Source organism: Schistocerca serialis, chromosome 3 (genome assembly GCF_023864345.2).
Source record: "Schistocerca serialis cubense isolate TAMUIC-IGC-003099 chromosome 3, iqSchSeri2.2, whole genome shotgun sequence".
NCBI lineage: Eukaryota > Metazoa > Arthropoda > Insecta > Orthoptera > Acrididae > Schistocerca > Schistocerca serialis.
The window spans coordinates 803,655,543-803,683,353 of NC_064640.1; the positions used below are offsets into that span (position 1 = coordinate 803,655,543).

Below are 27,811 nucleotides of genomic sequence, written 5' to 3' on the forward strand. Positions count from 1 at the left end.
AGTGATTTTTATATTAGTCATTGGTTCCTCTTTCGGAGGGAAGATGAAGATATTGTGTAAATAACGAGATAGCACATCAGTACATCATATCATCTGATGATGGCGCCTCGGCTTGTCGTCGAAACGTCGAGTCATTTTGCCATTCACACCCTGTATGACACTTGAGCAGTTTACTTGAAGACGTTCGTCGGGAAAGATTTCAATCCCAAAGCTACGATATTCTTCGAGAGAAGGGTCATTATTTATGAAAATGGAAAAGAAATGACGGAAAATGGTTTTGTCCTTGGTTACTTCCTTCCTCTCCGAGTGAGGAGCAAAAAATTGAATACGGGCTCTTTAGAAGTCAGCGACTTGGAAAGGTGCGATATATGTCAGAACTTAGGGGTGCTTACGTTATGTCAGTATTTTAGCCCTGTGGGGAATGGTTTAGCAACTAAATGTAAAGGACATAATTTTTTAACCAGGTAGACCATTAAAATGGGTCAATAAAACGTAGGCGATAGGATGGTTTCCCCTTTGCAGCTCACTTTCTAATGACACATCATTGGATAAGTATAGTTACCGTTTGAACTAAGGGGTGCTTAAGCTATGTCACTAAATTTAGCCCTGTGGAGAATGATTTAGTAACTAAATGTGGTCGACCAGAATTATTCAACCAGGTAGCTCATTAAAATGGTTTCATGAAACGTAGATGATCGGATGGTATCCCCCATTCCAACTCACTTTCCAATGATACGTCATTTGATAAGTGTGATTACCGTCTGTTCTGTAGCGTTCATTAGAAGTGGATCATCATTCCGCTCTCTCACATCAGTCGCATCCATTTGTTGGGTATTGGTAACATTATTGATAGAAGTGATATCAGGACGGTGAAATTAGTTATTGTTTACCTGCAGCTTTCGTGCTTGTGGAATGTGCGTTGTCTGTTCTCTAATAAAAAACAGTCAAGGTTCCCGTAATCGGTTGAATGGGAAATGGTTAAGGGCGAATGGATTAAACACTAAATACAGAAACATCCGACTGCCCCAGCAGAAAGAAGTCTTTTAAAGCATGCAGAGACAGAGGTGTACAAAGTCCTCAACTACGGCCCACACACTGTTTCCAGATCAACTTGCGGTGCACACTTCACATCAATCGACACTAGACCATCAGCAAAACCACATCTGAAAACACTCTTCCCTGCTTGCAGTTTCCTCATTTCATAAATATGTTAAATTATTCGGTACAGGACTAAATCAGTGACTTGGTGTGAATCAGCTGTAAGTCTACAGTGCGCCCTTCCTTCATTTCAGGATATGTAAGATGCTTTCCGCTTGCGCTTCGCCACATCCACACCTATTAATGATTTTAAAATATGTGCTTGTCGAGGCATTATGAAAAAATATGTTTTCGTTACAGCAGCTCTGAATAATTCGCGAAATTGCTACCATAAATGTGAAAAACAGCTTGAAAGAGGCTCGCACAACGACCGGCTCTTTAGTAGCCGGCTCGCTCCAGATTCGAATCAAGTCACGTCGCGTTTCCCCTTTCCGATAAATGGCGCACTTAAGGCGCATGCGCAACACAGAGAGTGGCCATTTTTAGGCCAACAGCCAGCCGCCAGCGGCCAGGTACGGCACGTTGCTCATTCTTTCCGCGTTTGAAGCCTGTCCCGTCCCGACCGTTACGGCTGTCGAGCGACAATCCGCCGGTGACAAGTAATGCCGCCCATTTGTCTGCTCGCGTTATAGTAACTTCTCATAAAACGAATATTGAGCCACTGCCGGCTGCAGGTGAATACACCCACTCGGGTCCGCTCTGCTTGACAGAGCCATGACAAGATATAACGTTGCATTAGCGCCCACTAAACGATGCCAGCAAGGTGATAAACGTCCGTGTTTTACACTCTTCACAGCAGCACACATGGCTTTACACATCTCGCCAGCACACCCAGCAAGTAACATAAGGAAATTATCAATTCTGTGTCGTACGATACGCGAATACCTTTTATCGTATCTTTTTAATTTTTGAGTTTTTAGCCAACTGAGGACCGCAAATAACGTAATTAATTAATTTACTTAGAATCCATTATGGTTCCAAAACCTGCTCATTTTCTGGCTGAAAACGACCCTACGTTCTTGTAAAGAAAATATCTGATGCATGGTTTTTCGATATGTCGTTAAGTATCTAATAAAATTTAGAATACAGTTTTGTTCTGTATCATTTTTCCTGTCATATCTATTTTCTGAAAAATCTCCTTACTTTATGTAAAAAGATGTTATTAACTTTAATTTCAGAGGGAAAGTCAGTCTGGAATTGTGTATTGCGATAAAGTGGCCTTAAAAATTCCGCTGAGTCTTCTAGAATCTGTCACAGATTTTGCAGACTGAAACAATAGTTTTTCAAGGGTTTACATCTCACACTTGTTAATACCGGGTGACCAAAAAGTCAGTATAGATTTGAAAACTGAATAAATCACGGAATAATGTATATAGAGAGGTACAAATTGACACACATGCCTGAAATGGCATGACGTTTTATTAGAACCAAAAAATACAAAAGTTCAAAAAATGTCCGACAGATGGCGCTTCATCTGATCAGAATAGCAATAATTAGCATAACAAAGTAAGACAAAGCAAAGATGATGTTCTTTACAGGAAATGTTCAATATGTCCACCATCATTCCTCAACAATAGCTGTAGTCGAGAAATAATGTTGTTAACAGCATTGTAAAGCATGTCCGGAGTTATGGTGAGGCATTGGCGTCGGATGTTGTCTTTCAGCATCCCTAGAGATGACGGTCGATAACGATACACTTGCCACTTCAGGTAACCCCAAAGCCAGTAATCGCACGGACTGAGGTCTGGGGACCTGGGAGGCCAAGCATGACGAAAGTGGCGGCTGAGCACACGATAATTACCAAACGACGCGCGCAAGAGATCTTTGACGCGTCTAGCAATATGGGGTGTTTCTAATAAAACCTCATGTCGTTCCAAGCATGTGCGTCAATTTTTACTTCTCTATCTACATTATTCCGTGGTTTATTAAGTTTTCAAATTTATACTGACTTTTTGATCACCCGGTATCTTAAATTAGCGATTTACCTCCATTAATGAAGATTCTGTATAAGTAAATGTTTCCTGCATAATTTTAGTCTTTCAACGTCTTATATTCCGTTCAGCATTGTTGGCCTGTTGTTGTATGTGATCCACGTCAATTTGTAATTCAGATCTTTATGATTTTCACTGCTTAATTCCAAGAGTCGAACGATTACCATTAAATAGTACCATCTGACCAGTAGTATCCAGACACCTCTATGCAGTGCTTTTTTTTTTAAAAAAAAAGTTTGAGGATACTTCGACACTGGATATAATGCAGCGAAAATTAATTATACCTGAAGCATGGGATACCATCTAAACGAAACTTCCTACTTCCTCGCAAATTCTGCTGCCAAGTTTTTTGTTTGAAACGATCAACTAGTCATTTTTCTCAAAAAATGCGATTTCTTGTTCCAAAGTCCAACATTCTGGACGATCAAATGGTTCAAATGGCTCTGAGCACGATGCCACTTAACTTCTGAGGTCATCAGTTGCCTAGAACTTAGAACTAATTAAATCTAACTAACCTAAGGACATCACACACATCCATGCCCGAGGCAGGATTCGAACCTACAACCGCAACGGTCGCTCGGTTCCAGACTGCAGCGCCTAGAACCGCACGGCCACTCCGGCCGGCTCTGGAGGATCATTTAATTTTCTATCATACACACGTTTGTTCACTGCATTTTCACACGTAGGTTCAGGCTCAGGTTTACAGTTTCACTTTCGTCGTCCACTGATGTTGAACTTCCTGGCTTTTCACTTGCACAGGAATTATTGACAGTTTTTGGTTTTCACATGCAGGAGAACAAGTAAAATAGTTTGTTTGTTTTCTGCTCATCTCTCACCTCCAACTTAACTTACAAGTTGCAATGAAAGGCAGGTCACACTGTAAAATTTGGCACAACCGACAAGAATGGAACAGCAAACGCAAACGAATAAAGAACAACAAAACTAAGATGGCAATGAATGGCACAGTATCATGGTAGCGGGACCGTAGAGACATCTATGGGTATCTCGGCGTTTGAGAGTACGCATATCCGTATAGCACTACCATCGGCCATATATTAGCGGGCGAGGGCACTACATGCTTGACGAACTGGCTGCCAGCGATTCAGTTGTCAGCGGTTTCCGCAGCTTTGAAATGCTTGAAATAGTCAATGACATCGCTTTTACCACCAAAAACTGCACTGGCATCGTTCATATTGCAATTACCAACACGAGAAGATGAAACAAAAAATTTACGTCCGTGAAATAAATCTTTGGCACTCTTCCAAGATCTCAACATTTAAAAAAAATTAATTTGTCGACGAAAAAGTTTAGGGGTACGCATCCCCCAGCGTTCCCCCAGAAAAACAGCACTGCTTCTATGTAATACGGAACTGACCACTAGTTGTCACGATGGGCGATCCAGCCAATATAAAAGGAGGCGGTGGAGGAGGAGTAACAGCAGAATGGGTTGGTCAAAGTGGACTCGTCTCTGGATGCCACCTGCGAAAATTCTTCAAGGGCATCTTAACCCTTCAGAAGCTGCCTAGGTCGATTGCTGGCGATTGTGAAGTGGAAACGCAAGGAAGAACCACAGTTAAACCGAGACCAGGCAGCCCTCATGAACCGACGGAAAACGACCGTCGAGAATCGTGGAAGGTGGTCGCAAAAAATTACACACAATCGGCTGAAGGAATCACTCGTGAGCTTCAAAGTGGTACCAGCAGTCAGGTAGCACAATAACAGTGAATAGGCAGTTAAAAAGAATGGGGTGCAATGGTCGAGCAGCTTCTCAAAGGCCACACATTTCTATAGCCAGCGCTAAGAGCTAAAGAGCGCTGCCACTGGACAGTGAATGACTAGAAACGAGTAATTTGAAGTGATGAATCGCGATATGCCCTGTGGCAATCCGGTGGAAAGGTTTGGGTTTGGCGAATGCCTGGAGAACATTACCTAGTTCAAATGGCTCTGAGCACTATGGGATTGAACAGCTGACGTCATCAGTCCCCTAGAACCTAGACCTACTTAAACCTAACTAATCTAAGGTTGTGGTTCCCTTATTGCGCTAAAAAAAAAAAATCACTAAATGTGGAAGGGTTTGAACGCATGGTACAGCATTCTGTACTGTGTACAGTAGAGGAACAGTTCGTAAGTGAAGATTTTTTTTTTTTTTTTTTTTTTTTTTTGTATCAGCGTAACAATGCATTCTGTGATAAAGCAACATCTGCGAGACCATGGTCTGTGGACAATAACATTCCTGAAGTGGATTGGCTCGCCCTGAGTTCACAGCTGAACCCAACTGGACACGTTTGGAACGAGTTAGAACGACCGAGCGAGGTGGTTAACACCCCGGACTTCCTTTCGGGAGGACGACGGTTCAAACCCGCGTCCGGCCACCTTGTTTTCCGTGATTTCCTTAAATGACTTCAGGCAAATACCGGGATGGTTCCTTTGAAAGGGCACGGTCGACTTCTTTTCCCATCCTTCCCTAAATCCGACGAGACCGATGACCTCCCTGTTTGGCCCCTTTCCCCAAATCAACCAACAACAACAACAACAACGAGTTAGAACGTCGACCTCGCTCCATACCGAGCGTCGAATATCGCTGCCTTCTCTGGGAAGGGGTGCCATGCCTTCGTCATGGACTGTGTGGCTGATCCCGGCGGAGGTTCGAGTCCTCCCTCGGGCAAGGTTAAGTAGTGTGCAAGCTTAGAGACTGATGACCTTAGCAGTTAAGTCCCATAAGATTTCACACACAGTTGACTTTTTCCATTCTTTCACAGACATTCAGACATCTCACTACAAGGACCCTAGCACAGTTCAAGCCGTCATAACGGCGAAGCATGGACACGCCTCATATTAATGTCAACTAACAGGTGCTGTGATACTTTTGATCAGGTAGTTGACGAAACGAGGTACATAAATTATCTTCAGAATTGAATTATTAAACGCTGGTGCTGAAGTATCCTGGAGTTCTTTATTCGGGCAGTACACGGATCACAGTGTACTGGTGCCAGATCTGAACTGACCTAAGCAACGACCCATCAACTGAAGCAGCGGAACAACAAATTAGTATTTGTATTTTGATCATAAATAATGGTAAAAGACGTACCGTCAGTTTCGCAACCACTACAGTGATAAATTATCAAAATAGCCGTCAGCAGCATAAGTACACAGTGTGCAAGTGTAGGTCAGAAATAGATAAATAATGGCTCCGGGAATCTATTTACTGTAAGTCACAATCCCGTTCTCTTACCATCCGGTCCCCGTAGATGCTTGACTTTTTCATCGCCTTTCAAGTACACACTGACAAAAACGTAACCTCCGTCGTTCACCTAACTATCTAGAAATATTTCATCCATGAATGGCTGTGCATTTCAGTAGTAATATAGTGGTGCAGTGGCTTACGGAAAAAAGAATCTTCATTTTGAAAGAGTTGGTCAACATCTGACACAATACTTCCTTGGAACACGATATAGAGCTGTTCAGCTGTTGCAGTTCTTTCAAGGAAGAATGGACCCACAGTTTGAGTGAAATGCAGCAGCATATTCTAGACCTAGTAATATTATCCCTAACGATTTCCTGACTACACAAATTGTTACGCACCCAAGAACATCGCATTGCCTTCGAACACAAGCACTACCACTCAAATGCCTTCTGTTTTTTTCCTTTTCTTAACGTTCATATAGAGTAAGCTTTATTTGCATTCGGACATTTTCGTGGCGAATATGTAACAAACTCCTTCATTTGTGTGGCCAAGATGTTCGTCATCGCATGTTTTACTGGTTATAAAGACGGATTCGAAATACTTTAGGCAATAAATGCCACTAGAAGACGGTAGCAAGTCTCGTTGCCGTAAGGTCGTGCTGTTTTAACGATTATACCGGGCTGAATACCCCAGAAGAATTTAAATAAAAAAAGAGTAAATTTTATTCTTGGGTAAACAGTTTCCACTTACCTTCAAGGGAGGACGACGGCTGTCCTGATTCAGTTTTTCCGTGATTGCCCTAAATCGTTTCAGGAAAATGCTGGGATGGTTCCCTTGAAAGGGCACGGCCGAGTTCCTTACCCATCCTTCCCTAACCCGATGGGACCGATGAGCTCGCTGTTTGGTACCCTCCCCAAATCAACCAACCAACTTTTACCTTCAAAACTAGAATAGGTATGCATTTAAATTTCTACACAACTTCGATTAAAAATTTCTGTGCGCCAAGAAAAATATGCGACGTCGTGGTGAAAAGTAATGCGTCAGAATTTTTTATGTGGAAAGCCTAAAGCTGAAACTTGCTGGCAGATTAAAACTGTGTGCCGGATCGAGACTGGGATTCGGGACTTTTGCCTTTCGCAAGCAAGTGCTCTACCGACTGAGCTACCCAAGCACGACTCATGACCCGTCCTCTTAGCTTCAATTCAGTCAGTACCTCTTACCTTCCAAACTTCACAGAAGCTCTCCTGCAAAACTTGAAGAAGTAGGATATTGTGGAGACATAGCTTTGCCAAGCCTGGAGGATGCTACCAAAATGAAATTTTCACTCTGCAGCGAAGTTTGTGCTGTTATGATACTTACTGGCAGATTAAAACTGTGTGCCGGACCGAGACTCGAACTCGGGACCTTTGCCTTTGCCGGCCGCATTAGCCGAGTGCTTCTAGGCGCTTCAGTCCGGAACGGCGCGACTGCTACGGTCGCAGGTTCGAATCCTGCCTCGGGCATGGATGTGTGTGATGTCGTTAGGTTAGTTAGGTTTAAGTAGTTCTCAGTTCTAGGGGACTGATGACCTCAGATGTTAAGTCCCATAGTGCTCAGAGCCAACCTTTGCATTTAGTGCTCTGCCAGGAAGTTTCATAACGGCGCACACTCCGCTGCAGAGTGAAAATTTCATTCTGGAAATGAAACAAACTTTATTAACATTCTACATATTTACTATTGATGTTTACATATATATTTCCTAAAATAACCAGCATGGAGACGAACACATTTCTCCCAACCAGAGACTGGTTTGTTGATACTCTGTAAAATGTTCAAATTTGTTGACAAAGTCTCAGACTCAGCTCTGCTTGCACCGCTTCATCATTATCAAAGTGAAGACATCGAAGGTGTTCTTTAAGTGTTGGAAACAGATGAAAATCGGATGGGGCCAAGTTGGGACTGTATGGGAGATGATCGATGACACTGAACCCAAGGCATCGGGTTGTTGCAAATTTCGCAGCGCTCGTGTGTGGTCTGGCATTGTCACGCTGAAGAGGGTGCTCCACGTGTGGACGAGCCCTTCGAATTCGTGCTTTCAGTTTTCTAAGGGCTACCTCAAGCACCAACATAGTTACATTACACACCACCACCTTACACACTACGTCAGGGTGCCCTCTAGTATCAGAGGGTCGCAACTTGCGCCGGCGTAGAGGGAAAGCCGACCGAGTAATATGTATATCACGTAATACGTCAATAGATATTTACAGTAGCATAATGAAGGCATTATTCTCAGCACACTCTCGTAACTTCCGCCTTAGCTCAATATATTAAGCATCTAAACAGCGCCGAACTATAAAAGTAAAATCTCTACGTCTCGTCAAACGCATACTTTCCGTCAATTTCCCATTCAGATTTTTGTCGAATTTTATTGCCTGGTGTGATGTATCTGACGTGCACAAAGCGTTTGGTCAGATGATGCTTTAACAAACACCGTAAAATGTTTCTATTTTTTTGTTGCAATATGTCAAACTTGTTCCGTACCTGCAAATAGATGACTTAAATCTAAAGCGAGGTTGACAAAAATCCACATATTGAGAGTTCAGTAAGAAAATTTTTGCAGTATGCTCTCATCTCTCGTAAGGTAACTGATCGGGTTTGGCGAGCAGACTGTAAGAGAATAAGGCCGGCGGGAGTGGCCGAGCGGTTGTAGGTGCTTCAGTCTGGAACCGCGCGACCGCTACTGTCGCAGGTTCGAATTCTGCCTAGGGCATGGATGTGTGTGATGTCCTTAGGTTAGTTAGGTTTAAGTAGTTCTAAGTTCTACGGGACTGATGACCTAGGATGTTAAGTTCGATAGCGCTCAGAGCCACTTGTAAGAGAGTAAACATGACAGTTTTTAACGCTCTATGGACGGTGAGGACATGAGAGATGGAGCACTATCTCAAAGTGTACAATGCAGTGGCAGGAAATCGACTGAGAATATTTGAAAGCATTATCCCTATATTAGGCAACGGCCTTGCCGCAGTGGATAGTGGAGACACCGGTTCCCGTGAGATCAGCGAAGTTAAGCGCTGTCGTTCGTGATCGGCACTTGGATGGGTGACCATCCAGGCCGCCCTGCGCTGTTGCAATTTTTCGGGGTGCACTCATCCTAGTGATGCCAATTGAGGAGCTACTCGACGAATAGCAGCGGTTTCGATCAAGAATACCATCATAACGACCAGGAGAGCGGTGTGCTGACCCCACGCCCCTCCTATACGCATCCTTCACTGAGGATGACACGGCCGTCGGACGGTCCCGGGAGGCCACTCTTCGCCTGAAGACGGAGTGCTTTTTTTTTTTTTTTTGCTATCCCTGCATTTGTCTAAAGGTATTTAGGGTAGGCATGTATAACGTAAATATGGGAATTCGAACTCTACACCTCCCAAATACGTGTCCAGTGTCTCACCACTGTGTCACCTCGCTTGATGACAACACAGGGCAATAATGCCATACTGAGACCCCATGTGCACAATTATAATACAAGTATAACAGGCATCTGCCACGAGAAAAAAGGTATTTCGAAATTGGTAAACTGAGCCCGCGATCTTTCGGTTGCCGTTACTTGTTTTAGCGACCACTACTGATTAACCTAGTAGGAAAGAAAATCAGAGAAAGGAATTGTATGTAAGTATTGCGTTTTGGATAAAATACGAACCTGGTACAATACTCGTTCAGTAATACGGCAACATATCTAGCCATACGTAGCCCGCATGTCTGGGACAGCAAGCCCCATTTGTTCGATCATGAGATCTAGAACCTACGGTACTACCTTACTGAAAACAAATGTGTGTTTCAACGTCATGTATAATCTCGCGCTTAGATATTTATTGAAAACTACTGAATTTAATTTAGTGATATTCCAGATGATAGCGGAATAAGATTAGGGCTTAAAGTCCTTGTAGAAGGAAGTCATTAGAGGCGGACCGCAAACGCTCGTAGGACAAGAATAGGGAAATGAAATTGATCATACTGTTTTCAAAGGAACCATCTCGACATCACCCCTAAAAGATTTAGAAAAAACACCGAGAAAATAGATCTTGATGACCAGCTGAAGTTTTGAAAGCCTCCCCTTATGCGAGACCAATACCATGGCCACTGGACTATCTAGCTTGGTTCAGACTGTCGTAGGTTATAAGGAAAGAAGCGGAAATTGCGGATGCGGCTTTCCACGACGGCAATCTTTGAAACATTTTTCTCGGTTTTCTTGCTGCGCTATGTTTGAAAATGGTATCTCAAGCTGTAGACGACTTACTCGTGTGTCATACTAAGTAAAATTGTATTGCTGCGTAAAATTTTTCTCAAAATGTAATCGTAAGTTAATCGATACGCTCTAAATGACGACGTGATGGACGAAAGATAACAAAAGCGTAATTACGAACAATGTAATAGCCAGAGAAGTTGCGCATCGATTCAAGAATATGCCTCGTATTCAGTAGGGTCAATTTTCCTGATTTAGGTTGTATGTTGGTTTCGTAAATCACTGGAAGCGAATGGCGAGATAACTTTTTAAGCAAAACCGATTCCCTTCCTCGCCATTGTTCGTTCCTCGGTGTCGAGAGGACATCCTTTTTCAAAACACCTGTCTTCCCCAAGTTTTCATTAGACTGCATCCGAAAAAACTACGTTTGAAGGATTATTATGTAATAAGCAATCTGTTCGTACTGCGTGACGCGCGGCACGCTAGCCTGCGAGTGAGGGTCTGATACTCTGGCCAGCCTGACTGGTTATTAGGTGGTTTCTCACACTCGTTTAGTCAAATGCTAGTCTGATCCACAAATTTCGCTTCAGATAAAATGAAGCCCAAGCAGTTACCATAGTATGACACACAGAACAAAGTTTACACGATTCACAGACAGATGCCGCACACGATTTACTTTCCTTAGATTACCTTGATGACTATATGTCAGGAAAGGCATCCAAGCACATAGTCAGATGCAAATAAAATTTGCCATATCCTAATAAAGCAGATCGCGTACTAGGATGGATGAATGCTAGGGAAAAGAAATACTTATGTAACAAGCTTTGAAAATGATGCAGCGTCCCCTTCTGAATCGTGTCTGCATAAAAAATGCAGAAGTGATTCTACGAGGCCTGTTCAGAAAGTAAGCTCCGATTGATTGCCAAATTGAAACCACAGTGAACATCAGAAATGTTTTACTTGTAACAATTAGCTACACCTTTCAGCTACTTCTCTACGTAGTCGCCGTTCTGACTTAGACTTTTGTCATAGCGTTGTACCAACTTTTCAATATCCTCATCATAGAAGGCAGCCGCCAGTGCTTTCCGCCAATTCTCCACGCTGGCCTACACCTCGTTGTCTGTGTCAAAATGTTGTCTTCAAAGACAGCGGTTCATGTGACCAGAGATGAAACTCAGGGGGAGACAATTGCGGACTGTATTGTGGGTAATCTCACATTTCCATTTGAAAACGATGCAGGAGCATCTTCATTGCCCCTGCAGAATGCGACTGAGAATTGTCTTGAAGAAGAAACAGCACGACAGTTATGTATTGTTAGCTGCATAGCTTCAGGCGAAATTTCTCACCAGGCCCTCGTACTTGGCGGCAGACACTATTTTCTAGACATCTTTACGCACTCACTGCGAGCTCAGAAATGAGAAGAGCGACTTGATGCTAACTGGGGTTATACTAGAGACACTACCCAACACATCTGTGCAAAGCTTTATCGGATTTTCATAGTCGTTTCTATTTCGCGACCGATCGGAGCTTACTTTCTGAACGCCCCTCGTAGATACGTTACTTGAAATCATGTAGAAAACTATCTTATCGTTGAATTTAAATATATTGCAAGCACAGTTTCATGATATTTCACACAAAATAAAACAGAAAAAAATTAATTTCAGATGACTAACTGTAGTACGCGCACTCCGGCATCAGTCAACGCCGTCATTCACTTATGTGGGATCATAGGTACTAGTTCAGTACAAATTCATTGAAGATAATGGATGTTTTCTTATGCGTATGCATTTGTTATCAATATTGTCTCCATCTTCCAATAACGAACATAGTAAACGAAGAACTGAAAAATATCTAGGCCAAATTAAAAAGAAAAAAATCCTACCTTTTCGTTCCAGTCAGTGACCTTAACAAATTTCAAACCTAATTTCGTTTTCTGCAGGGCAGTCCCTGACACGAGTTTTCCTGCTGCAGTTATAACTAACTTTCGAACGGAATGATGACATATACCGGCGAGGGGAGAATACAGCAAGTTATAATAAGGTGCACACTTTCCTGTTTAACGAGCTGGTGTTTCTTTGTTCAGCTTGCACGCGGTTCGACGTTCCCGTGCTCCTTAAGTTCAACAACACGCATTGCGTAAGATGACATTCGGCACTTAAAGGGGCAGCAGGTGAATGTATTTCAAAGCGTTACCTTTCGCGGCGTGTACTGTCGCACACAGCTGTTGCAGAATCGTAGCTCAACAATAACGTACTTTTCACGATCTAGCTGTTATTATGACGGTAGGAAAATAATAGCACCAAAGTTTCATAGCTGAGCAATGCTTGCAGACGACGAGAGGGCCAAACGTCAGAAAATTCATTAAAACTGCTTTATAATCCTAAGATACAGAACAAATAGATCAAATATCCACCGTCGTTATATCAAATATTGCGACATAAAATATGAAAATATTTTTTCCATTTTTGAGCAAGAACTACTTGACCTTGCGCGATTATAGGAAGAAAAAATAACAAGTTAAACTGGTTATTTTACTTCTGCTAAATGCTTTAAGTGGCTGTCGACCTACACACCATTATAGTAAAAACTGAGAAAAGAAATATATTACAATATTTTCGCATATGAGAAGTAGTACAGTAGAAGTTAACTAAATTAAGAAACTTAGCTCAATGCAAAGACTGATATGCGGTAGCTCGACGTTTCCCTTCCAGAAACTGCATACATTTCCATGAGGTTCATTGCGTGGCTAATCTTAGCGATACCACTTCATTTATCCAGTTTGTGTCTTATCGCTTTCCTATTCCTGTTTTGTCGAACGAAATTTGCAGTGTTTGAACATACTCTCGTTTGGGTAAGATCTGAGTAGTCCCGGGGTAGCACCGGGCATGAAACTGTATACTACATGTACGTTACTGAGTATGGTCGTGTGTATAAAATAAACAGTTGCGATTTGCGATAAGACAGATTTCAACACTGATGTGCTGACTGTATGGACTAGAAGCCACAAATCAAATAAAAAGCATTGACGGAATCAGTATGTTTCATATCGTTACAGCTGTTAATTGTTATTGATGCCTTTATTGTACAAACGGCAAAAAAAAATCTTACGTAACTCTATCAGTTCGAAATTTCTGCATCGTACAATTATTTTTGTCCTTAACGTCCAGAAGGATTATCAAAATCACCCTTACATCTCGCTGTATACTCGTCTAACAATTTGAAATGTACCCATCTCGTCTCTGTAGCTAACATTTCTGTCAATAAAGTACTCTATGAAATATTTCAAGGAGAAACACCGAATCTTATGTATTATTCAGCAGGTTAGCGTTACCATACGTATTGCGAGTGTACGAAGTACGTTGTAATCAGGAAACGAGGAACGTTAAGTTTCGAAGAGACATCCAGGTCAGTAGAGAAGGTGACCCGTCCTGCGTCATAACCTGTAAGCTATACCCTGAACACCTTACAATTTTTTTATTTTCTTGAGTATATTCATGGTAAGAGTTGTGTCTCAAGGAACAAATGAAAGATTGAATCTCGAGAATTTTAATCCAGAATCAAGTACCCCTACTGACAAAAAAGACTGTTCAGAAACTTGGAAAACATTAATTTTAGCACCCAAAAATGCGATTCAAATTCCAGTTTCGAGTACTCCAGTCAGTTTCAGTTACATTTCTGTCGCACTCGAACCAAATTTTTAGACTGCAGTTTTGTTTCTGTGAGTAAATTTTTGAATTATTTCTTCATTATATCTTACTAAGATTTAAGACGCAATTTCATCTCTGCTTACCTTCATATCTGCAAATTAATAAATATATATGAAAGTAATACTCTGATGCATGTTGAATGAGGAAATGTGTTAATTTTATTTTACAGAGACGACATGCACTTTCTTGGTTTTATGAATGAGGCAATGTTCCTATGAGGCCATGTTCACTTTGGCAAGACTGAATATGTTGTTCTCTTATTGACTTCGCTTTGGTGCTAGAGTATGTGGCCGTTCATACTAATTTTTTCATTGCTACTCAGTGTCTGTTGACCATTGAACTTTCCACTATAACTAGACAATTAGTTATAGATTAATCTAACATTATTTATCATTGATGGAGTCTGCTAGTGAGATGAATGAAAGTCTTATATCTTGATGAATAGCCTACGCCAAAACAAGTGCAAGAACCGGGATTGTATTCCCCCGAATCTTGTTATGAACTACATCTTGTTTGAACCAAATAACTCAACATGTAGGGGAATATTCGCACTTATGAAATTCCCTGAAATATTAATATTGCCTTAGACCCGTACCTAACATTTCGCAAGTAATGTTCCTAACAACTAAACAATCTAAGCACATGTTGGAGAGATTTCGTCTGCCAATTTTTCTTTCCATGTTCTGGCCTCGAGAAGCGGCACTCTGGTTTCGGATCCAGGTTGGAAAAGTGGTTTTGATCTGTTAGAGCGCTTTATACGTTCGTGATCGTCAGCATGCTGCCGATTTTACTACAACTGTCACTACCAGATCAGGAAGAAAATGTTCTCAGGATTCATCGTTAGAGTGTGATGGATGTATTTTTACAATCTGGAGCACTTCCGGCTAGATTCTGGAAAACAAGAACGACGTTAATTTGTTCACAACGATATTCAATAAGATCTCAGTAGGTTTATTGTTTATAAAAACTCAATTCTTCACTCATACTACCAGCCTCTCATGACGACGTGTTATCGCTTGGTAAATATAGGTTCTTATTTTTGGCAACTTCGAAAGAGACAACCGAGAAAGGTGGCTTTGTGATGGAGTCTGTCAGAACTGAACGTCTCTATTGACGTCGACGATTATTTACACGTTAAGAAACGAAATTTTTCTGTCTGAGTCATTTTATTTTTAAGCACCAGCAAGTTCTCATTTCCGAACAAAAGGTTGTTTTTTTTTTAACATGCAGATTAACGCCCGAGGTAATCACCTCTCTTGCCGTTGTCCTAGAACGACAGAGCTCCAGTAATTCCACAATACGAACAGCCGTACAAAAAATATCGGGAGGCTAGAATTTAACTTCGTCTGTAAGTGTAGATCATTAGGGTCGGAGACAAGGAGGTAGGTGGCAACTGGCTTTGGATTTGTCGGAAGATCCGTCCCGACATGCTCTACAACTGTCTTCGGGAAACCATGGAACAACTAAATGTGTATGCTCTCACAATATTTCAACCCGATCCTTCAAAATACGAATCTATATCTCTTCGAGTGAGATGAATCACTGGGCTCGTATTCGGACAAACGTTGTCAGAGTCCTCATCCAGACGTGGTATGTAACTTCTTGAAATTATGCTACGGTTCATTTGTTTCCTCTCCTTTCGCCAAACCAAGAATGTGTTTCATCTCTAATGACCTCGACGTTGACGAGACCTCCTCTTATTCCTTTTTCAATATCTTAAGCCGGTCGCTAGGTTCGCCAGTGAAACATTATAACGTGCTCTAAACGTTTCCTAAGGCTCAGTTTTTTTCAAGTGTCTACTTTGAAGTATACGTTGCGGTCGCAATGAAGCTACGTGATTATTAATGTAGCGTGTTCAGTTGATCACGACTTGCAGCGAAACATTATCAAACGATTTCGTGTCGGAAGATGTATCCGAAATTCAGTCTCACTTACTGTCTAGATAAACTACTTGTCTTTTAAGGAAATTTAGGATCATTTGGACGCGAAAATAATGAACCGTACGTATAGATGGTTCCACCACTAATAACTTGCAGCCTCTCGAAGTATGGCAGCGAAACAGATGGCCGGTACTGCGAGAGGTTTGCTTAGAAAATATTGGGTTTCTAGCTCTACCTAAATCTTTCATTCGCTACGCTAAGTAGTCCTCTCATAATTTCAACACTGGCGGCCGTAACACGTACTATAGCACGCAGACCATTAGCTACCGTATACTGCAAATAGAGGCAGCAGTTACGTGAGCGGTCGTGTTTACGCAGTGAAGAGGCGTATGCATTGCGCGGTACGGGAGCTGATAAAACGCTGGTAGCAGCCTCAGCGTCGCAGGACCCGCTGCCTGGAGCCGGTTCTGTTATCTTACACGTAGGGGTGCTTACGCCTTCTTCGCTCACGCTGAAACGCGATACTGTGTGAAACAGATTAGAAGCTGACAATACGTCCAGGTGATACAGAAGAGAGATACTTAAAAATACATTATAATCACAAAATTACTTAACTTCAAGATATCAGTGTGCTATGTTAACTGGTTAATTGTGTCTATCTCGTTTTTATAGTTCAACTTCCCAGTTATAGCCATCATGTGTCCAAGGGGCTCGAGAAAAGCAAAGAAAAAGAAGTTCATTCAGCGTGGAACAGTGTGTCACTAGAGTCTGAAATCAGTGAAGTCCAAATAGGTACTTTATCATCCAACAAAGTTTTTGATATTTTTCATATTTTTTTACTATGCATTATCGTTGATAATATTTTTAGGGATTTGGCTTAATAATAAAATAAGGTAGGCAGTTAGAAATCACCTGACTTATTACGTGTACATTTTACGAGATGACGATAGAAATTTCCATTTTTGCACTACAAACGTAAATTTGACTATTGAGAGCACTGAGAACAGATTTATTACGTTTCATTGTGACTCCGATGAGAAAAATTAAATATAGATGTTACATATACACAAATTTGGAAATTTGTGAGTCATTAAAGTTTAGATACTAAAACTATAGGCAGCACCAATGTTTTCTTCTTATAAATGATTGTGCTTATGAAAATCAGATAATATCAAATATGGCTACATTTACTTAGCTTCGTGCCGAATTTAAAAGTACGAATTCGCCATCATCAATACATTAAACGACTAACTCGTTTTAGCGTGAACGTAAATACTCGAAATTATTACGACACAAACAAAAAATGCCAAACTGATTGTATGGCCTCACTTGTAAGGAAATTTATAAAGCCAAACAAGCTTTTCAGTAAAAGTCTACTCGAAAAATAAGGAATCTGTTGTGGGACGTAAGGGTACCTCGATATAGTTCTTAGCAGCAACTCTACCGAAAAAATTCGGAGATTGGCCAAGGATAATTTCTGAGTATTTTGGCATAAGTGAGTTGTGGCCTCCGCTGTCTTGTCATAGAGTATTTTGACTTGTTACCACAATTAAAGTTTGTATCTGTATTGGCCTGAAAATATGTGCACAACAGTGTAAATAGCGTCAGAACATACTTTGTGTCTTGGATGAAAACAGACTTGCTCCATTCACATGTTGTTGACAACAGTAATGGTTCAAATGGCTCTGAGCACTATGGGTGTTAACTTCTGAGGTCATCAGTCCCCTAGAACTTAGAACTACTTAAACGTAACTAACCTAGGGACATCACACACATCCATACCCGAGGCAGAATTCGAACCTGCGACCGTAGCGGTCGCGCGGTTCCAGACTGTAGCGCCTAGAACCGCTCGGCTACCCCGGCCGGCGACAACAGTAATACTCACTTCCAGTTTGCAAAGAGCACTGCTCGGTTCTGTCTCAGATTTCTTTTTTCAGGAGTGTTAGACTTATGTCAACTTTGATCGCAGCGATATGGATAGGTTTACTGGGGAAGATCCGAGCAATATGCGTCCGTGTACGGGTTGACTGAATGCAGAGGAGGAGCCTAACAACGGCGCTATGTTGAGCTGTTACTGCAGCGACGGCAACCACATCGCGATACTTTTGCATCTGACACTTCTAGTATTGCTATGTGTTTTGTGTTGAACGTTTTGGTGATTGGATATTGTAGTTTTTTTCACTGTTGTGAAGGTACTTGTAACAAAAAAATGGTTCAAATGGCTCTGAGCTCTACGGGACTTAACTTCTAAGGTCATCAGTCCCCTAGAACTTAGGACTACATAAATCTAACTAACCTAAGGACATCACACACATCCATGCCCGAGGCAGGATTCGAACCTGCGACCGTAGCGGTCGCGCGGTTCCAGACTGTAGCGCCTAGAACCACTCGGGCACCTCGGCCGGCGTACTTGTAACAGAAAAAAAGGTAATTTGGGTAATAAACCGAATGAGTCGTTACTCTGTAAGAAGCCACCGGGGCCCACGCGACTCTTATATCAATCTACCGCAAAATACTCCTAAATGACGTCCGTAATTTTGTCTGTGGCTTGCTGGTTCACCTTGTATCTTTCATGTGAGATAACAGCGTAACAAATGATGAGTAACAAAGAAGGTCATAACTGAGATATATCGTACGAGAGTTACAGAAGGCTCTTTCTTTATTTGTGATGTAGCGTGTCGGTACGGACAGAGTATCTCTTGAGAAGGAATGAAGAAATTCAATCGGTCATACTTGGTGAAGAAGAGGACGTTGGCAACAATGGGAGCGCGAGCAGAGGGCAGTGGGAGTGGCGTCGGCGCGGACTCACCTGTGGCTTTGCCCATGTTGGCGGCGTGGCGTCGGGTCGTAGCACTAGCGCGGCGCGCGCTGCGCTGCCTCTTATAGCTCGCCCCCCACCCGCCACCGCACGCCGGCCGGCGCGCTCCGCGGCCGTGCCATCCTCTCGCCGCCGCTATTCAGGTTGCTTTTTGCACCTACGTCCGCAGCCCTTTCTTCGCCGGCGAATCTACACTCGGCGTCGGACGGATTCGAGGGTGGGTGCCGGATGCTACGCACGCCGTCGTCGTCCTGTGTTTGGCGTCCCGGTAGAACGCTGCATCGACACTACTTCTGCCCTTACTGTTTATCGTCTCTTTCCCTATCAGCCTTTTTCTTAGCCATTCTGCACTGAGGTGACAAAAGTCGAGGGAGAGCGATATGCACACGTACAAATCGCGGTAGTATCGCGCACATAAGGCATAAAAGGGCAATTCATTGGCAAAGCTGTCATTTGTACTCAGGTGATTCGTGTGAAAAGGTTCCCGTACCACGGGAATTAACAGACTTTTAACGCGTAATGGTAGTTGGAGCTACGCACATGGGACATTACATTTAGGAAATCGTTAGGGAATTCAATATTCTGAGACCTACAATGTCAACCAGATTTCAGATATTACCGCTCACCACGGACAACGCAGTGGCCGACGGCCTTCACTTAACGACCGAGAGCCGCGGCGTTTCCGTAGTGTTTTCAGTGCTTGCAGACAAACAACATTGCCGGCCAGTTTGGCCGAGCGTTTCTACGCGCTTCAGTCTCGAACCGCGCGACCGCTACGGTCGCAGGTTCGAATCCTGCCTCGGGCACGGATGTGTGTGATGTCCTTAGGTTAGTTAGGTTTAAGTAGTTCTAAGTTCTAGGGGACTGATGACTTCAGCAGTTAAGTCCCATAGTGCTCAGAGCCATTTGAACAAGTCAAATTACTCTATAACAAGGCAGCGGAGGCCACAACTCACTTATACCAAAATACTCAGAAATTATCCTTGGCCAAACTCCGAATTTTTTCGGTGGAGTTGCTGCTAAGAACTATATCGAGGTGCAGTTACGTCCCACAACACTTTCCTGATTTTTCGAGTAGACTCTCACTGAAAAGCTTGTTTGGCTTTTTAAATTTCCTTACAAGTGAAGCCATACAATCTGGGAGTTTTTGTTTGTGTCGTAATAATTTCGAGTATTTACGTTCACGCTAAAACGAGTTAGCCGTTTAATATATTGATGATATTCATTCCAGTCCAGACCTGTAACTCCTCTACAGATAAATTTGTCCAGTTATTTGTTGACTCACTCACAGTCTTACCAGATTGCCACTTTTGCGCAAAAACCGCTCAGACTGCGCTGTGCTGCTCGGGGAAGTAAGGAAGGACTGCACTCTATTTATTTCGAGCCCTTTTATTTAGTCGTGGAGTATATTTGTCACAAAACATCCGCACTGATCCGACTGTGGTCATATGACACAGACCACAAACACGTAAACAACTCATAATTTCACCACACAATAGCAAACTGCTCTTAAATAATGCAGTACGCAATATCCGCAGACGAGCTCTGTATTATTAAATTCTCCGAATAAAGCACAGCACAGTGCACAGACATGCTCGCAAAATAGTGCAAGCCGGCTGGTGTGGCCGCGTGGTTCTAGGCGCTTTAGTCTGGATCCACGTGACCGCTACGGCCACATGTTCGAATCCTGCCTCGGGCATGGATGTGTGTGATGTCCTTAGGTTGGTTAGGTTTAAGTAGGTCTAAGTTCTAGGGGACTGATGACCTCAGACGTTAAGTCCCATAGTGCTCAGAGCCATCTGAACCATTATTGAAAAACATCTTTGTGTGAAATAACTGCAGAAATCAATGTGGGACGTACGAAGAACATATCTGTTAGGATAGTGCGTCGAAACTTATCGTTATTGGGCTATGGCAGCAGACGACTGCCTCGAGTGCCTTTGCTAACAGCACATTGCCTGCAGCGTCTCTCCTGGACTCGTGACCATATCGGTTGGACCCTAAAAAAAATGGTTCAAATGGTTCTGAGCACTATGGGACTTAACATCTATGGTCATCAGTCCCCTGGAACTTAGAACTACGTAAACCTAACTAACCTAAGGACATCACACACATCCATGCCCGAGGCAGGATTCGAACCTGCGACCGTAGCAGTCGCGCGGCTCCGGACTGAGCGCATAGAACCACTAGACCACCGCGGCCGGCGGTTGGACCCTAGACGACTGGAAACCGTGGCCTTGTCAAATAAGTCCCGATTTCAGTTGCTAAGAGCTGATGGTAGGGTTCGAGAGTGGAACATACTCCACGAAGCGACGAACCCAAACTGTCAACAAGGCACTGTGCAATCTGGTAGTGAATCCATAATGGTGTGGGTTGTGTTTACATGGGATAGACTGGATGATCTAGTTCAACTGAACCGATTGTTGACTGGACATGGTTATGTTCGGCTACATGGAGATCATTCGCAGCCATTTATGGACTTCATGTTCCAAAAGAACAATGAAATGTTTATGGTTGACAATGCGCCATGCCATTGGGCCAAAATTCTGTGCCACAGGTTTGAAGAACATTCTGGAGAATTCGAGCGAATGATTTGGCCACCAAGATCGTCCGACATGAAAGCTTTAGAACATTTTTGGGACGTAATGGAGAGTTCAGTTGTTACACAAAATCCTGAACCGGAAAATTTCCGCAATTGTGCCAGGTTACAGAGGTAGCATGGCTCAATATTCCTGCACGGGACTTCCAGCGACTTGTTGAGTCCATAACATGTTGAGATGCTGTACTACACCGGGCAAAGGGAGGTCCGACACGATAACAAGAGGTATACCATGACTTGTGTCACCTCAGTGTGTACTTACGGGATACTGAGTAACGCATACCTGCAATGTTGGAAAGAAAGTCTGTGGTATCGTCCAGAGATCGTAGTGACACAGCAAAGTCAGCAACGCGAATCGATACCACATACGTTAGCGAGGGCTCGTTGTAATCAACAACGACGTACGAGATGCGCTCCAGAAGATCGCGACTCCCTCTCAGCAACAGTGAAGTGCTCACGCTGAGGTCAGTATACGGTTGAGAATGCAAGAGCTCGGCCTCAGTCCGTGACCTCATACGAAGGAAATTTGATGATAACTGGCTCCACAAGCTTTGTGAAATTTTTAAATGAAATCAGTTACACTTTTGTCTGTTAAAACATTATTTATTGCGATTGCAATTTCTTGTCATTTTCAAGCATTGTAAAAACAATCAGTCGTAAATATAATACACGTAATTATGAATCTGACAAACAGTGAAAGTGAAAATTTTGAAGCTATTTACGTGTGATGTTGTAACCCATACAATAACACAAAACTGTGACATGCTGTGTAAAATCAGTTGCGTGGGGCGTTGTACATTTGTCAGCTACTCCATATACTACACACATTATAGAGCGGGTGAAATAATGATGTTAACACTGAAGTTTAAATTTCATGTAGTAGGCGTGGTAATTGGATCACAGAAGTGGAAAAGATGTAGACATACAAAGAGTATGAGCTGTGGAGTCTAAAGATGCTAATATATGAAGTCGATATCATGTGGTTTATGAGATGTACGCGTAGAAAAGTGACAGAAATGTATGTGAAATATAAACGGAATCTACAAATGATACTGAGAACAGTGATTAAAATTAGGTAAAAACATGAAGTGACTTTCAGGTCAAAATAAAACAAATGTAGGACAGGGTCTAAAACGTCAGATATGGATCACAGTAGCGGTTCACATATGTAAAACAAGCGTAAGAAATACATAAATGTAGGAAAGATATGAAATAGTTACTAGTGTAGCATGGTCTAGAATATTTGCCAGGATTAACTGGATTGTAAGATGTTCCTGAAGCAGCCCAGAAACTGCGTATATTTAAGATCAGTCTTGTCATTAAAAATGTATTCTGGCTGGTCTCGAAATGCTCTATAAATTTCGATCTCTTCTAAATAATCAAACGGTCCTCCTTTTCCAATTTTATGGAGAATTTCTAAAGAGTTTTCAATGTGATCATGTGATCCAAACAAACAAACAAACACACACACACACACACATACACACACACACACACACACACACACACACATATATATATATATATATATACACTCCTGGAAATTGAAATAAGAACACCGTGAATTCATTGTCCCAGGAAGGGGAAACTTTATTGACACATTCCTGGGGTCAGATACATCAAATGATCACACTGACAGAACCACAGGCACATAGACACAGGCAACAGAGCATGCACAATGTCGGCACTAGTACAGTGTATATCCACCTTTCGCAGCAATGCAGGCTGCTATTCTCCCATGGAGACGATCGTAGAGATGCTGGATGTAGTCCTGTGGAACGGCTTGCCATACCATTTCCACCTGGCGCCTCAGTTGGACCAGCGTTCGTGCTGGACGTGCAGACCGCGTGAGACGACGCTTCATCCAGTCCCAAACATGCTCACTGGGGGACAGATCCGAAGATCTTGCTGGCCAGGGTAGTTGACTTACACCTTCTAGAGCACGTTGGGTGGCACGGGATACATGCGGACGTGCATTGTCCTGTTGGAACAGCAAGTTCCCTTGCCGGGCTAGGAATGGTAGAACGATGGGTTCGATGACGGTTTGGATGTACCGTGCACTATTCGGTGTCCCCTCGACGATCACCAGTGGTGTACGGCCAGTGTAGGAGATCGCTCCCCACACCATGATGCCGGGTGTTGGCCCTGTGTGCCTCGGTCGTATGCAGTCCTGATTGTGGCGCTCACCTGCACGGCGCCAAACACGCATACGACCATCATTGGCACCAAGGCAGAAGCGACTCTCATCGCTGAAGACGACACGTCTCCATTCGTCCCTCCATTCACGCCTGTCGCGACACCACTGAAGGCGGGCTGCACGATGTTGGGGCGTGAGCGGAAGACGGCCTAACGGTGTGCGGGACCGTAGCCCAGCTTCATGGAGACGGTTGCGAATGGTCCTCGCCGATACCCCAGGAGTAACAGTGTCCCTAATTTGCTGGGAAGTGGCGGTGCGGTCCCCTACGGCACTGCGTAGGATCCTACGGTCTTGGCGTGCATCCGTGCGTCGCTGCGGTCCGGTCCCAGGTCGACGGGCACGTGCACCTTCCGCCGACCACTGGCGACAACATCGATGTACTGTGGGGACCTCACGCCCCACGTGTTGAGCAATTCGGCGGTACGTCCACCCGGCCTCCCGCATGCCCACTATACGCCCTCGCTCAAAGTCCGTCAACTGCACATACGGTTCACGTCCACGCTGTCGCGGCATGCTACCAGTGTTAAAGACTGCGATGGAGCTCCGTATGCCACGGCAAACTGGCTGACACTGACGGCGGCGGTGCACAAATGCTGCGCTGCTAGCGCCATTCGACGGCCAACACCGCGGTTCCTGGTGTGTCCGCTGTGCCGTGCGTGTGATCATTGCTTGTACAGCCCTCTCGCAGTGTCCGGAGCAAGTGTGGTAGGTCTGACACACCGGTGTCAATGTGTTCTTTTTTCCATTTCCAGGAGTATATATATATATATATATATATATATATATATATATATATATATATATATATAAAGCAATCAAGATCAAGGAAGATAAAAATGAGAATTTTTCATGAGTTAATGGATCAAGTTGATAACTTCTGGTACCTATGACACAACATTGCTAGTAAGATGACATGTAATCAATAAATAAAAATTATGATGGCTACTGCAAATGAAATGTTTTACAAAAGAAGTAGTAGTTTCTGTGGCCCATTAAGTAAACAATTAAGGTAAAGGCTACTGAAGTGGATTTGTGGAGTCTTGCCCCGTATGGTGCCGAAATATGGACATGGCAGCGGACAGAGTAGAAATGTTTAAAGATTTTTTCAGATGTGAATCTGGATGAGAATGGAAGATGTGAAATGGACAGATAAAATAAAGACAGAAATCTGTGTTGCAAAAGGTTAATGAGAAAACACAAATTCTGGAAACAGTTAAGAGGAGGAGAAAAAATTGGGTAGAACGCTGGATGAGGAGACACTGCATAATAAGGGATGCACTAGAAGCAATGCTGATTGGGAACAGGACCAGAGAAAGGAAAAGATATCATCTAACTGACAACATCAAGATAAGGAAAGGATGGCGGAAAACTGGAAAGACTGGAGAATTCTGGGCTTGTAATGATGAACAAGTCTAATGGGCAGAAGACATCATCGTTGTCATCATTATCTTCTCGTTTTTCGACTTCTGTCATCGTCATCATCTTCATCATCATCGTCATATGGACTATTCTTGGAAAATGCGACACAGTGAAATAAGTGGAAAACTTAATAATAACATCCACCTACTGTGTTTTCAATAGCGTTTCATTTCATCTCTATTCTCTCCCAACCTTTTGCTCTTCCCTACCACCAAAGGAAGTCAAGTCAGTACCTCTCATAAAGCTCAATCTGGTTAGACTTAAATTTACTATTAATAAACTCTGTTAATTTGTCATATTAATGAACGGTTATTGCATATTGTATAAAAACTTTGTACAATTTGCTATCGTACAATACACTAGCGTTTATTCCTATATGAAAGCCACATTATTGTTAAATAATACACCTATGTTTTATAGCTCCTGTAACACTAATATTCATATTTAATACCACCTTTGAAAACCATGTATGTTGATAATAACTGTGTAAAAAGGTATCTGAGTTACTTCATTGTGATGTTATGTAAAAAAGAAATGAATAAAAATCGTAGGTGTACAATGACTTTTAACAAAAATCTATACACATGTTGTGTTGCAGTTCTGTATTATATTGCACCACAACTTCGAAAGAACTGAAGGTCTGATTATTAAACTGTGAACTCAAAATGTACATTGTCATAGTAAAAACTCTTGGAAAGATATTAGACAGGTCTTATTATTAAGTTTTCAGGACAGTACATGTGTTTCCTTAGCAAACAGAAATCGTACTGTCAGAATGACAGCTGTGGGCTGGATAGGTGAGGTACTAAATCCACGCACGATTGATTGCTGCCACATTATTCCTGTCAGGTTGATGGAGAAATCGATGTCTGAAATCCTGCAGACCCAAATATTTCTTATGGCAGACTGTGTCAAAGGTTTTTCTATGAGTACTTCAATGGCTAAGAACGCCTCATTTCCCGTGAGTACTTCACTTGGCAGTGGAAGTGACATTGTTAACAATTTATAGGAGCTAGAGGGCACTGGTGATTAGCACAGATTGTATTAATAGACACACTGACCACATTGCTGAAGATGACTTGCCAGTGGGGTGCTAAACAGTAACTAGCATATGCGGGAACATTCGTGAGAAGTTAAAAGTGTGAGCCATATCGGGACACGATCCTGATTCTTATTCCTGAGTAGTACGCTACCAAATGGTCTATCGACGCAAGCTCCTCAGACAGACTTAAGAGCTCCAAAGAGACTTCCTGCTATGCTGATAGACTAACACCTCTGAAAAAAGATTAATATGAGAGCTCCTAACAACTAGAGTCTCAGAGATGTTACTGAGATGACATTTTTCTTCTCTTGAGCAGTGTGTAGGCTGCAATGAACAATACCAATATATCAGCAGTCATAGCACTCGGAACATTCATGGTGCTGAGTTCGAAACCATCGGTTAACATGTATCTATCCACATCAAAAGTCGCAAGACACATTTGCATAGATATTGTATTCCGGCACTGGATACTCGAGAAACTCTGAAGAAGATCTCCTGGACTGATGAGGTGCAGTACACGTTGGTACAGGCCCTTATTGATCGGAACATTGCAGGGTGAAGCTCAAGTTCATGGTTGTGCTGGAATATTGCCATGGAATGAATTGAGAGTCTTGGTACTTTTCCTGACATGTAGTACAGACAAACGAATCGATGTCGGCTAGGATGCTATACGTATCGGTTTGCTTATTTGTAATATCCTGTTGACATACACATTCCGTAAAAATCGAACCACCCAATGTTTCCTGGTTTTTGATGGTAATTTTAGAGTGACACTCCAAGATCAAAACATTACAGACGGAATATAAGCCCAAATGGATGACGATGGGGCCGAAACCAATCACTGACGCACTGAACGAATCGCCTCGATATTCTACTGAAACAGTTTCAGGCTGACCAGATTAGGATTGGCTCAGGCACTCCTGTAACTCGTGTGGTACACCCTAATTGAGTCAGCGGTTCGATGGGACGTTCTACGGACGAGAGAGGCACGCTAGGTCTTCGACGTCAACTGAACTGTGTGCTACTGAACACGCCTGAAATGGATCGCAGCAGCTATGCACAATCATCTCGATCACATCTGAGTACGGCTGTTGAGCTGCCGTGGATCAGAACGTATCCACGCCCTTAATCTGTCTTTAGGAGCCTACACTACTGTCATAGCTAATAACACGTGTATCTAATTCGGTTGATTATTAGTCGGTTTGTGTGTCTTAGAGAATTCAGGAGACACATAGCAGCGTACTGGCAATAAACATTCGCGTACTTCAGTAGATGGAATAGAAAGGACTACAGACGATAGCACTACCTTCATGGTATTCAGCGTGGTGCAAGGGTCCATTTGGACTGTTTCAATTATGAACATGAGCACCATAGCGCCAATCAACGGAAGATTGTGGAGGAGTCCACATATCCCCTTTATGTAGTAATGAAACAATTAAGCTGCGAAAATCATGTCATTATTTCCATAAGTTTGAAGTCAATAAACCATTCACTTCATTTCATTGGGGAAACCAGTTGTACTCAATCATTTTTTAGTACATCTTAAATGTGATCGAAAGAGAGGAACGTGTTTTGTACTGTTCGCTGACCAATATAACTAAACAGGGTGGTCCCAACCATGAGTCCACTACCTGAACCACGGTTCCACTTTTTTCGG

At 42.7% G+C, this 27,811-nt stretch overlaps 1 protein-coding gene across 1 annotated transcript in view; it reads right to left on the reverse strand.

The window, feature by feature from the left end:
* Window positions 1-18,929, reverse strand: part of LOC126470651 (aquaporin AQPAn.G) — a 170,512-nt gene extending 151,583 nt beyond the window's left edge. Inside the window, exon 1 of the mRNA XM_050098632.1 lies at window positions 18,889-18,929. Within this exon, the coding sequence (XP_049954589.1) occupies window positions 18,889-18,904 (16 nt within the window). The 5' untranslated portion in view covers window positions 18,905-18,929. The remainder of the gene's footprint in view (window positions 1-18,888) is intronic.
* Window positions 18,930-27,811: the final 8,882 nt, after the last annotated feature.